Source organism: Urocitellus parryii, chromosome 2, assembly GCF_045843805.1.
Source record: "Urocitellus parryii isolate mUroPar1 chromosome 2, mUroPar1.hap1, whole genome shotgun sequence".
NCBI lineage: Eukaryota > Metazoa > Chordata > Mammalia > Rodentia > Sciuridae > Urocitellus > Urocitellus parryii.
The window spans coordinates 161,936,819-161,950,774 of NC_135532.1; the positions used below are offsets into that span (position 1 = coordinate 161,936,819).

Here is a 13,956-nt window from a genome sequence, read left to right on the forward strand (position 1 = left end):
AGATATGGCTCGTTAAATGCCTGAACCAGGTCTCTGTTATACCATATTCTACCTAGACACAGGAACAACTGGAGAACCAATATTCTGGTGTACCCACAACCCATTCAAGGCACACCTGGATGTCCTTCTACAATATTTGGGAAGCTCTATCTGAAACCAGTAATATCCAGTCTTTAAGGACTGTTGAAATCTTATTGAATTTTATCTTATTCCTTAGTTACCCTGGAAAGCAAAACAAATATATGGTTTGTTGTTTTTCTAATAAAGGTGAATTATAGAATTTCTTCTGAGAATTTATATCATCTTTAGGATAACAGAAATGACAACTAAGATTGGAAAACAGCAAATTAGTCATCTTCTACCCTCACTCTTGATCCCTACATGTATTTTACAAAGACATTTTATAATTTACCTTTGTTTTTGGAAGAACAGGTGTGAATCGCCCACTTCCTGAGGTGGCATTTAAAGGAGAACAAGAGTTACTAGTTGCCCCTGAAGATCTATTTATGAAAAATAAAGTGACAGAGAGTGAGATATTATTAATAAACTTAATAAATTATGAAAACAATAACAATTCTCAATCCTGACAAAAACTTGGAAAAAAATGAATAACTTAGATTCAAATAAGGTAAGTTATTTATAACATAATATCACCAACATATAACTCCTTTTTTCCTTAACTAGTGGAATTTATTTTTTTACAGCAGCTTTAGGTTTACAAAAAGATTGAGTGGAAAATACAAAGCTGCCAAGTACCACCCTCACCCCACTTCCAACAAACACAGTTTCCTCTATTATTAGCATGTAGCATTAATGTGGCACATCTATTGTTACAACTGATATTGATAAGCTATTATTAACTAAAATCCATAATTTACATGAGGTTTTACTATTTGTATAGTGCATTCTGTGGATTTTGACAACTGTATAATGACATGTATCTGCCATTACAATAACATACAAATAAGTTTTTAACACTAAAGATGAAAAATTGTTGTGCAGTGGAGGGGAAGAAGGTCAAAACACTCAAGAGCAATGAGAACAGAAGCAGTACAGTACAATAGTGAAGATGTGGAGTAGAGACAGAAAACTTTCTGTGTCACCAATTACCAACCATGTGGACCATCTAGGCAACCCACCCAATTAGCTCTGTGAGATTCAGTTTCACCTACTATAAAGGAGGAAGATGCTACTGTTTAATTTAACCACCCTGTCATATATTACCTTCATATATACCTCCTAAATCATAACTCATAAATACTCTACACATGTGTAAGCCCATGTTTGTTTTCAGTAGCCAACCCATGATTTTCTACTTAATTAAAAATTTATTCCTCATTCATTTTATTGCCCCCAAATTCTCTTTAGTTACTTTATTTGCTCTACATGAGTGAGTCTGAACTTAAGCCACATATTATACACATCCTTTTCTCACAAAGAGAATAAAACACAAACCACATTCTTAATTTTTTCAAAGTAACTATTCATGCAGTAACTTACCTTCTTGTACTTATCCCACTGAGAGGAGAGATAGTATCACATTTTGTATTTTCTGGGGCTTCTGCTCCTGGAATAGATACCTCAATGGTCCTCTTCCCTCCTTCTAAAATATAAAAGTAAATACTATTTTCATTAACTTTCAATAAGGTAAAATAAAAATTTTTCTCAATTCTGCCAGGCATGGTGGTGCATGCCTATAATCCCAGTGGCTTGGGAGGCTAAGATGGGAAAATTGCAAGTTCAAAGCCAGCTTCAGCAAAAGCAAGGTGCTAAGCAACCCTGTCTCTAAACAAACTGCAAAACAGAGCAGGGGATGAGGCTCAGTGGTTGAGTGCCCCTGAGTTCAATCCCTGGTACACCCAAAAGAAAAAAAAAAAAGATTTTTTTTTCAATTTCAATCTTATTAAAATTTGGGAATTTCTTTGCACATTCTTATCACTATGCCCCATAGGTACACACTTGAAAGATTTTTTTTTTTTTTTTAAATAAACTGTGAGACAAGAAACTTAGTTACTAGTGTCAATTCAGGAGCATATCAGTTCATGGAGAGCCAGAATCTTCAGGCACATGGTATCATGTCAGATCTGGAAGCAAAAAACAGAAAAGCTAGCCCTAAAGAATTTGAGATCTTTTTCAAAAAGAGCTTTTTTTAAAAAAAAAAAAAAAAAAAAAAAAAAAAGTTTTCCTAAAAAAGAAAGAAAAAGGGAAAAAAAATTTCTGAAGTCATTTAGTAAAAATTTCAATCTTTTAAATTTATAACAGTATTACAGTTGTTGACAACACTAACATTGGAAGGGGGAAACTGGCTGAGAAGCTCATACTGCCAAAAGTAAGTATAATTATGTACATTTTCAATATTTCAAAGTAGGTTCTCGATTAACAAGCATTTATTACATATTTACTGGTGAAAGACTTTATGTCCATCCCAGGCAGTTTCAGAGAGGCTCCTGTGAACCACTACTTAAAACCAGTGATTTCATGGCATTGAGGGGTAATAAAAAGCCCTATTTTATTTTATAAAATGTTCCTTAGTTTCCCTAAAAAAATCAAACTTCTTTATTCAGGGCAAATTATTTATTCTTATTTTTATCAGGATATCCCAGAGAGATTCCTATGCAACTAAGAATTTTACTTACAAAAAAAAAAAAACACCTGAGATACAATCACTGGAATGAAAAGAACAGACACAGATCCACAATTTGCGAACTTCAGACAGATCACTTAAACTTTGTGTACCTCAGCTTACTTATTAAATTGGCATAATAACAGCCCTATCTACACTTAGGCTGTGTTGAGTTCTAGATGAGATAATAAAGGCATTTTTAACCTTATAGAATTATGAGACAAAGATATCATATTTAATCATAAAATTATTCTTAAAAGTGATCTGCTTTATGTTTCTTCATTGTACTCAGTACTGACATTATCTCACTTATTTAGTTGTTTGTTTGTTGCCTGTTCCCCAACTTGAATATCTGAATATTCAAGACCCAAGTGGCAGGCACATAGTAGTTTGAAAAGTTTGTTTATTCTAATCAAAATTTGGTTTTAGACTTCAGAACTATAAAGACTAGAATACAAGGCTGACATGTGAAGAAGCCTAGAGAAAGAGGAAGGATGCTGGGAAATGCATTACTTGTATCATTTTCCAGTACTTTCCAGAAAATCTGCTTTTCTAGAAAATTATTTCAAAAAGAAATAATTTATAATTGAGGCAAAAATTCTTACTGGCAGATGCCCTAAAGGTAACCTATTTCAATCAGCATAAGACAAATGAGTCCTCTAAAACACCTGTTTGAACACCTTAGGGAGCACTTCACTGATAGAGCTTTATCTATTCCTGATAATTCGAATCTTCTCTTATTCTGGACCTAAATCATTCTCTATGCTCTTCAAGTAGCTCCATTCCTTCAGGGTCTTAAATGAAATGCTGGCTAAAAATCAACTTGAGATCTACTTCATTTCCTCAGTATCATTTTTCAATGGGAATGCTATGATAATTACTATTCTATTATTCAGAGTTCCCTCTAGCTTTTCACATTCCTAAATGTAACAAGAGAACCCAAAGTTTTTAAATTAACAAATGAAAATGTTTTAATGGTTTTAACAGAACACTAATTTGTAATCTGATGTTAATGAAATTTCAAGTTATAATTTTGATGCTTATATTTTATAATTAGCTACAGTGTATGTGCTAAGTGAATCATATACCATAATGAACCTCATCTAGAAGTAGAGCAACTTAGGAACTCAAACACCAAAGATCAAATGGGCTAAAGAAGATTAGGAGACCTGCTTTCTAGTCCTATCTCTGTCACTTACACTCTGACACAAACAAGCCTGTTTCTTTTGGTATGAAATTGAAGATTTCTTTTGGTTCAATACAAACTTGTAAAATTAGTAAAGTAAAAACCTTCCTATTTCTAGTTGATAAATCATGAATGTGTGACCAACCAGTCCATGCTCTGCGAGGCGACTGAACAGGTGATACTGCTGAAGAGGAGAGATTCAAACCAACAAGTTTCTGCTGTTCTATCAACTGTAGTAGTTTCCCCCGAGCCTCCATACTCTGTCGATTCAATTCTGCAATCCGTTCCTCCATGCTACTGGGTGCTAGAGATTGTGCTACTGGAAAAGTCTTTGGGGAAAAAAGAAAAAAAAGGCATAAATTCAACATGGAAAAAAAAATCCACACTATTTTAATTTTTCTATCAAGTGTAAGCAAGTTAATGTTCTTAGCCTTGCTATATACAAATGTGAATAGTGGGAAAGCAATAGAATTTACAAATCCTTTAATTGAAGAATTAGGATTAAAGTAAAAGGATTCTAAACCTCCTACTACTATTACCACATATACCCTCCTCCAGTGCCTATGTCTGAACACACAGTCTGTTTGACAAAGCTTTCCTGCATCTCTTAGTATTTGCTAAGCTGCACAAGAGATCACAGGAGCAAAGAGATAACTCCTAGTAAGCTAAATGCCACACACCTATTGATGACAGATCTGAAGTTGGACACATTACAAAGGAGGATCTGCTTTATTTGAAACAGCTGTTTCTACAATTACAATCTTCAAACACACAAAGTGAATTATTTGACAAAGATTCTGAAAACACAGTTACTCCTTCTGACCACTCTTAGCTTAGAATAACTGATTCAAGAATAGTTGTAATTGGAAAGGAATATAACATTAAGTTCAATCTGAAAACTCCCAAGAGAAGTATATTTATATCATTCACAGTAATTTCACAATAATGTCACTTAATACTTCCCTTTGGGAAAAAGCAATCCCTAATAGAATTTCCTAAATTTTAGCTTGTCTATTAGTTTAAAAAAATAATAAGTAAATCAGCATGATTAAAGATCATGTTGTATTTTCAATTAAAACAAGAGGGTGGTGTGGGCAACAATAATAGATTGTCTTTTCTAGACTAATGTATATTCTAAATAGGAAAGGACACAAGCTCAATATATAACTGTGCTATCATTTTTAAACCAAGAGTTACCTATTTCAAATAATCTTCAAAACTCTGCAAACAATTACTCAAAATTGAGGCAGTTTGTTCTTAGACCTGTACCAATGGCTACTTCCTACTCCTACAACCCCTTTCTGGCTCCTCATCTACCAGTCACTTCTGACTACTTTTTTTGTTTTGGTTATTATTGTTGTTAGTACTGGAGATTAAACTTAGGGGTGTTTTACCACTGAACTACATGCCCAGCTCTTTTTATTTTTTTGAGAAACAGTCATCACTAAGTTGCTTAGAGCCTAAATTGCATTGCTGAGGCTGGTCTTAAATTTGCAATCCTCCTACCTCATCTGGGATTTTAGATGTGCACCACCAACCCCAGCTCTGACTACTACTTCTGTGGCTCAGTTCCACATTCTCCTTATTCCCCATGAGCCAGGGATGACAGATGTGGCCCCTACACTCACCTCTCCCTTACCTTGCCCACCAAAGCCCTCAATCCATTACTTTTAAAACACTTACAGACACAGCCACCTCAGGAGTCCCTAATTCATAATAAGGATGCTTATGTCCTTCCCAATGCAAAAAACATTGTACTGCCTCCATTAAAACCCTCATAGAAGACACTTTGGCTCAAAAATTGATAAAACAAAATATATGTTATCATGGGGAATTGTACAAGAAGGTGTGTTATAAACACTCCCAGTTGGAACTTAAGAGTCCCTTTTCTCCCCACAAATAATGAAATGAAGGTTTAAGTTATAGGTTAGCCCATGAAGTTTATTTTACTTATAAAACTCCTGTACTATAACATGCAGAATTTTGCTTATCAAAATAGAGCACCTGGACTGGCAGCATTAGCATCATTTAGAAACTTATTAGAAATTCACAGGTCCTACCCTAGTCCTGCTCATCCAGAAACCACGTTTAAATAAGACCCCCCGACACGCCATGAGTCATATGCACATTAAACTCTGACTTTAATGATCCTTTAACATCATTTCAGCACATGCATGTTATGTCTTAAAAAAATTGGCTGGTCATAAATGGAAAGCCAATTACTCTTTTATGAGCTATTTTAAGAGTCAAAATAGTTTCAGTAAAATATAGTTGTATAGCATCTTTCAAGTCATATTAATTCTATATATTTTATACTTAAAAACCTTATTTTTAGTCTAATTTTAACTTTCCTACACATTTTACCTTAGTCATATTTTCTTCATTCATGTATTTTTTTCTTTCATGTTGTCTTCTATGTTCAATATAAACTAATCAGTATCTTTTAACTATCTTGTGAAGAGAACATGCCAAAGCATAAGCTATCTAGTGACTGCCTAAAAGCTATCCAGAATCACTTCTGAAAAAAAAAAAAAAACTCTTTAAGATGCCCACGACTAAATCCCTACATGTCCCTTGTTAATGTGTAAGTGGTACTCACAGCAGTCACATCGCCTGCACTTTCCTGTTTATTCAATTCCCGCAGTCCATCCCCTTGCTCTCCCACTGGACAAGTAATATTATTTAGCTGTGTCTTGATGGCTGAATTCTGCAGTGTTAACTCAGCAATTCGTGCCATTATGTCCTTTCTTTGTACCAATGATGCCTCATTTGTTCTAAGCTGTTGCCCATTTCCTTGTACTGAGGGCTCTTCTGAGAAGGCAAGATTTCTTGATTGCTGACTGTTGGGATGGAAATTGCAGAGGTTCTGTGAAAAGTTAACAAAAGGGGGCTGAACTTTATTCTCTAAATCTTCTCCCATGTGAGAGACTCTCCACCTCTGAGTGAAAAGACGACTCTCTTCACTTGAATTCTGGATGTCTGTATCAATAGGTAAAGTCTTTTCCCAATTTTGTTCCTTCTCAATGATTTCCACAGTTGGAGGAATTCGTGGAGCAGGACGAGTTTGAACAGTTCTCCTCAATACTATAGATAAAAATTAAAAAATAATAAACATGTATTATTTTCAAATAAATGGGTGCTATAATCAACTCATTAGCCCATCATGATAGTTAAAGAAGTCTTTCAATAGAAGGGTTTGATTTTTGAATGACTTAACTGTTTTTAGCAGGAAATGAGTGTTGTAAACTAGAAGTTAAGAGTGATAGAAACATACCAAGATGGCAAGATTTGATGGTGATGATATTTACTGAGATGGAGAAGTAAGAAGGTAGACTTGGGGAAAGGGAAATAATCAGAATTCAGCTCTGAAAGTGCTAAATTTAAGAAGCTTTACAGTCAGGTGTGATGGCTATAAACCCAGAGACCCAGGAGGCTGAGGCAGGAGGACTCCAAGTTCAAATTCAGCATCAACAACTTTGTGAGACCTTAAGCAAATTAATGAGACCCTGTTTTAAAAAAAGTAAAAAATAAAAAGGGCTTGGAATGTGGCTCAGAGTTTAAGTACCTATGCATTCAATTCCTGGTACTAAAAAGAAAAGCAGCAGCAATAGCAGCAGCTGAAAATTCAAGAGAGACTTCTGGGCCAAGATACAAAACTAGAAGTCACTTGTATATAGATGATATATAGGTCATGAGAGTAGAATGAGAAAAGAAAGAAGCACCAAGACATGAGGAACTCAACATTTAGAGTCTGGTATAGGAGTGGGAAGCTAGCAGTGCAGACTAAAATGGAACAGCCGGAAAGTAAGAATATTATATGAAGGTAGTAACAAGGAAACAGAGAGGGAGTGGTTAACTGTGTACAGACTACTGTAAGATCTAGAAGGGTAGAGACAAAGATGTGTATGCTGGACTTAATAACACGGTTTATGTGGAATGCTTTAGGTGGAATGACCAAATTGGGAATGATCTGGAAGAGGGATGCTTTTATTTAAGGACAACAGACCAAGCACAAACTTATTTCAATCTCTTTCTCTGACAGCAAAGAAGTATAAAATCACGTATAAACACATTAGTAAACAGAATGGTCTGGGAAGACAATCATTAGCAAATAAGACATTTTAACAAATTTCTATAAGACACAGAGTAGATGAGGAGTGTGTAAAAGAATGAAAATGAGCAGAAGCCATAGTTCAGAATATTTGTAAATTACCTGAAGGCAACAGGTAAAATCCAGTTTTTCTGGGGAAACCCTGTAAAGTCTTTGTTTTAAAAATCCAAAGTACAGAGAGCGTGGGTGCTGGGCCGCCGCCTGCTTGCAGCGCTTCCAGCAGGCCATCCTAGGCCTCAAAGCGGGTGAGCACTGTCCGCCCTACCAGGTCCTCCGTCAGCGGCCATGGGGGCTTCCACACGGCTAGTGCACACAGTGATCATGGGGGCTCCTGGCTCCAGCAAGGGCACTGTGTCCCCGTGCATCACTAAACACTTCGAGCTGAAGCACCTCTCCAGCGGGGACCTGCTCTGACAAAACATGCTTCAAGGCACAAAGATTGGTGTGTTAGCCAAGACTTTTATTGACCAAGGGAAGCTCATCCCATATGATGTCATGACTCGGCTAGTCCTCCATGAGCTGAAAAATCTCACCCAATGTAACTGGCTATTGGATGGTTTTCCAAGGACACTTCCACAGGCAAAGCCCTGGATAAAGTTTATCAGATAGACACAGTAATCGATCTGAATGTGCCCTTTCAGGTCATTAAACACCGCCTCACTGCTCGCTGGATTCATCCAGCCAGTGATCGAGTCTACAACATTAAATTCAACCCTCCCAAAACTGTGGGCATAGATGGTCTGACGGGAGAGCCTCTGATTCAGTGTGAGGATGATAGACCAGAGACAGTGATCAAGAGACTGAAGGCTTATGAAGTGTTAGAGTCTATAAACAAGTCAGGATGGTACCTAACAAATGTTAGTCTGTAAACAAGTCTGGATGGCGCCTGGCATTTTGCCAGAGGGAGTGGTTTGTGAAGTAACGCCAGCGAGCCATTAAGTGTGGAGATTTCTTATTGGTTGACTGCTGTATCTAGTTTATGTTAATTAAGATAAGCTGTGTGGAATGTATAAATACCTCTGTTGTCCTACAATAAACGGCTCCCATTCCTGCTGTATCAATGTACACAAGTTGTTTGTCACCCCCCCGGTTATTTTGCTGCAGCCGGACTACGGCAATGAAGCACAAATGGAGCCAGTTCTGGAGTATTATTAGAAAAAAGGAGTGTTGGGAACATTTTCTGGAACAGAAACCAACAAGATATGGCCCTATGTATATGCTTTCCTACAAACAAAAGTTCCACAAACAAACCAGAAAGCCTCAGTTACTCCATGAAGAGAAAAGCGTGTAACTAGTAAGATGAGCAGAACCTCCTCATCTTTGCATTAGCAGCTCCTTTTACTGAGATTCCAGCATGTATGAATTCTTTGAAAATTGTTTTATTTCTACTGATTTTATTCTGGATATTATGAAGGATGTGCCAAATGATTCAGATACTAAGATTGATCTTTTGAAATCATCTAGTATATTTTATCCAGTTATAGTCTATGAGTGTGCAATTCAAAAACATAGAGATATCAAAAATTTTTTAAATAATTTGTTAGAATAAAAGTTAAAAGAGCAATTAGTAGTAACATTTTTGTTCAGTAAAAGTGGTTGATAAAATTTTTGTATTTTTCTAGGAAAGCTGGAAAAGTACATGTCATTTGGGGAAAATACCTCATCAGAGGCTTCTGCATAGACTGATGCCAAAAAATGTTTTCTTTTTTTTTTTTCCTTTTTTTTTTTTATTGGTCGTTCATAACATTACATAGTTCTTAATACATCATATTACACGGTTGATTCACGTGGATTATGAACTCCCGCTTTTACCCCGTATACAAATTGCTGTATCACATCAGTTTCCCTTCCATTGATTGACATATTGCCTTTCTAGTGTCTGATGTATTCTGCTGTCTGTCCTATTCTCTACTATCCCCCCTCCCCTCCCCTCCCCTCCCCTTTTCTCTCTCTACCCCTTCTACTGTAAATCATTTCTTCCATTTGTATTATCTTGTCTTGCCCCTCCTTTCCCCTTATATGACATTTTGTATAACCCTGAGGATCGCCTTCCATTTCCATGCAATTTCCCTTCTCACTCCCTTTCCCTCCCACCTCTCATCCCTATTTAATGTAAATCTTCTTCTCAAGCTCTTCGTCCCTACCCTGTCCTTGTTTACTCCCCTTATATCAAAGGAGTCATTTGGTATTTGTTTTTTAAATATTGACTAGCTTCACTTAGCATAATCTGCTCTAATGCCATCCATTTCCCTCCAAATTCTATGATTTTGTCATTTTTTAATGCAGAGTAATACTCCATAGTATATAAATGCCACATTTTTTTTATCCATTCATCTATTGAAGGGCATCTAGGCTGGTTCCACAGTCTTGCTATCGTGAATTGAGCTGCTATGAACATCAATGTAGCAGTGTCCCTGTAGCATGCTCTTGTTAGGGCTTTAGGGAATAGACCGAGAAGGGGAATAGCTGGGTCAAATGGTGGTTCCATTCCCAGCTTTCCAAGAAATCTCCATACTGCTTTCCAAATTGGCTGCACCAATTTGCAGTCCCACCAGCAATGAACAAGAGTGCCCTTTTCCCCGCATCCTCTCCAGCACTTATTGTTGTTTGACTTCCTAATGGCTGCCAGTCTTACTGGAGTGAGATGGTATCTTAGGGTAGTTTTGATTTGCATTTCTCTGTGAGCATTTTTTCATGTACTTGTTGATTGATTGTATGTCCTCCTCTGAGAAGTGTCTGTTCAGGTCCTTGGCCCATTTATTGATTGGGTTATTTGTTATCTTATTGTCTAATTTTTTGAGTTCTTTGTATATTCTGGTTATTAGGGCTCTATCTGAAGTGTGTGGAGTAAAGATTTGTTCCCAGGATGTAGGCTCCCTGTTTATCTCTCTTATTGTTTCTTTTGCTGAGAAAAAACTTTTTAGTTTGAGTAAGTCCCATTTGTTGATTCTATTTGTTAACTCTAGCGCTATGGGTGTCCTATTGAGGAATTTGGAGCCCGATCCCACAGCGTGTAGATCATAACCAACTTTTTCTTCTATCAGATGCCATGTCTCTGATTTAATATCAAGCTCCTTGATCCATTTTGAGTTAACTTTTGTGCACGGCGAGAGATAGGGATTCAGATTCATTTTGGTGCAAATGGATTTCCAGTTTTCCCAGCACCATTTGTTGAAGATGCTATCCTTCCTCCATTGCATGCTTTTAGCCCCTTTATCAAAAATAAGATAGTTGTAGTTTTGTGGATTGGTTACTGTGTCCTCTATTTTGTACCATTGGTCCACCTGCCTGTTTTGGTACCAGTACCATGCTGTTTTTGTTACTATTGCTCTGTAGTATAGTTTGAAGTCTGGTATCGCTATACCGCCTGATTCACACTTAAAAATATGGAACGCTTCACGAATTTGCGTGTCATCCTTGCGCAGGGGCCATGCTAATCTTCTCTGTATCGTTCCAATTTTAGTATATGTGCTGCCGAAGCGAGCACCCAAAAAATGTTTTCTAGCCCCGTGGAACATGGTATGGTAAGATACTATATGAAATTCCAGGAAAAAAGCAACTAGATTTACAGATTCGTTGCAAGATGCAAATTCACTGCTGCCTTTACACTAAGAAACATATAAGCTAACTACATATACTACATTTATTTTGTCATTAGAAATACCTTCAGTTTACTCAGAATTTTCAATTTTCTAAAAAAACGTTAGCATACGAGAAAATATTACTTTAATATGACTTATTTTCTTTTGAAAAATACATGTGTACCAAGGGACATTATTTGGGTCAAAAATTGACATTTTAAGTTCTTAGGTAAGCCACCAACACTGACTTTTCAGTGGAAAATTTAATAAAATCTTAGGTTTTCAGATGTTACTGAGGTTAAGAAATGTATGTTTAAGATATACTTGTCAGTTTTTTCTTTATCTAAACATACACTATGCCTTGATGAACAAGTTATAGCAAAAAGAAAAAATAAAGAAAAGAGAAAACCCATGGTACTATGTAAAGTAAGCATACTTTATCATTAAGGAAATAGAAATAGATCAGGCATATCTGGAGGATGTTCACTTGACTAACTGCCGCAGTCTGGCTGGGCACAATTCAGGAGCCACTTGTCAAGAGAAACTAACTTTATTTTTAGAACTACAAACACCAAACAAAACAGCTCCTCAGGAAAAAACCCTCAGAGCCCAACTGCCACCACCGGCTTCCACAAGCCTCTCACCCCCACACCAGCCTCTCTACCTCCCACAATCCTCCTGCTCTTGAGGCCGATTGGCTGGGTTTTGTGGGCGGAGCCAAAGAAGTCCCCCAATGAGCAGCTCCGTGGAGGAGCCAATCAGCTAGATGTTGCTGGGGCCGCTGTGAGCCAATCATCAGCTGGCAGCCTGAAGGGCAGGGAAACAGCCCAATGAACATCACCGCAGAGGAGCCAATCAGCTAGATGTTGCTGGGGCCACTGTGAGCCAATCATCAGCTGGCAGTCTGAAGGGCAGGGAAACAGCCCAATGAACATCACCGCAGAGCAGCCAATCAGCTAGATGTTGCTGGAGCCGCTGTGAGCCAATCATCAGCTGGCAGCTGGAAGTTTGCTGGAGCCCCTTTGGCTGTGGCTCTCAACAACTAACACCCAACATAAATGGCAAACACATATTGCAATAGAGAATTTACAAGATAGGTTAAGAAGGACCAGGAAAGTAACTATTCCTTAAAGAAGTTTTGTTCTTGGGCTGGGGATGTGGCTCAAGTGGTAGCGTGCTCGCCTGGCATGCGTGCGGCCCGGGTTCGATCCTCAGCACCACATACCAACAAAGATGTTGTGTCTGCCGAGAACTAAAAAAAAATAAATATTAAAAATTCTCTCTCTCTCTCCTCTCTCACTCTCTCTAAAACAAAAAAAAAGAAGTTTTGTTCTTGATCAAAGAAATTGATACTTAATAGCGTTCATTGATTGCGATCCTGTCTTAAAGGGAAAAAACTCTGCTGGTGTCATCTGAGCAGCCATTTTAATACTTAAATCATTTTAGACTCTGTAGCAGGGCAACAAGGATGCATGGTTATATATCCTGGCTTGGTAAAAGTTGTGCAATTTGAGAGGTAGAGGAAAAACCCACTGTGTCTTCCATGAGATACTGACTCTTATTGTCCTTGGTGCTAAAATCAAATGAATCAAGTCCTTGTACAAGTTATTAATTGCCTTTGAAAATCTGGCCCATTTTATTCCAGGTCTTTAAAATACAAAACAAATGCCAACAAGTGGTTCTTATGTATTTGGGGTGAGCATACAACTTATTTTTCTTTCCTCTTGATTTTTAAAAATTTATTGTTGATCTTTTGAAATGGACCAAGGCTTTTTTAAAGAATTATAGTAATCATATCACTCTTATAATGCCTTATTAAAAGCATATTAATATTATGTTTCCTAAAAATATTGCAAAACTACTAAACTTATGAATTACCACTAGGTTATCAGGCATACAGTCTTTATTAGAATGTAATGAAATTTCAGCAGTGTAGCTATTACTTACTTTGTCTTTGGTCCTTCACTAGGGCCACCCCACCCCACCTTCCTTTTTGCTACCCTGACATCTCATTGCCTTTGTTCTAATAAACTGTCTTAAAACAGGTTTTAAAGCTGATTTCATTTTATACAATTCTTTATCCCCTGCTATACAGTACTGTAGCCACACTGGCTTTTATGACAGCCTTAGATCTGGAAATCAGTGAGAAGAATTAAAGAATATACTATGAAAATTTTAAAAAAATCCAAAAGACAGACCTGAACATAATGTGAAAAAAAAATCTTTCAGAATATAAGAAGGAAAACACAAAGCCAAATATATGAGAAAATACTCCTGAAGGTCAACAGAAATTTTCTTGAAACTAAAGAAAATCACATTTTCAGATTAAAAAGTCCCACTGGTATCCCACAGAGCAAGAGGGAAAAAATATTTAGGCATAACTTGTGCAACTCCAGGATAAAAATACAGGAATACTTAAAGCTTTCATAGCAGAAAAAAAAATCCCATAAAACTA

The 13,956-nt window shown here is 36.9% G+C and overlaps 1 protein-coding gene, 1 non-coding gene and 1 pseudogene across 6 annotated transcripts in view; 1 reads left to right on the top strand and 2 right to left on the bottom strand.

Annotated features, from left to right (window-relative positions):
• The window catches only part of Spice1 (spindle and centriole associated protein 1), a 76,584-nt gene that overhangs the window by 2,075 nt on the left and 60,553 nt on the right, over nucleotides 1–13,956 (bottom strand). For all 5 annotated transcript variants that reach the window (XM_077794596.1, XM_077794579.1, XM_077794587.1 and 2 more), the window contains exons 14-17: nucleotides 6,409–6,893; nucleotides 3,955–4,138; nucleotides 1,501–1,603; nucleotides 413–500 (exon numbers count right to left, since the gene is read on the bottom strand). In XM_077794596.1, coding sequence (XP_077650722.1) covers nucleotides 413–500; nucleotides 1,501–1,603; nucleotides 3,955–4,138; nucleotides 6,409–6,893 — 860 coding nt within the window. The remainder of the gene's footprint in view (nucleotides 1–412; nucleotides 501–1,500; nucleotides 1,604–3,954; nucleotides 4,139–6,408; nucleotides 6,894–13,956) is intronic.
• On the top strand, nucleotides 8,206–9,195 carry LOC113186484 (GTP:AMP phosphotransferase AK3, mitochondrial-like; annotated as a pseudogene).
• Nucleotides 11,301–11,407, bottom strand: LOC144253440 (U6 spliceosomal RNA). Its single transcript, XR_013343285.1, has one exon. It is a non-coding gene; the product is annotated as a U6 spliceosomal RNA (small nuclear RNA).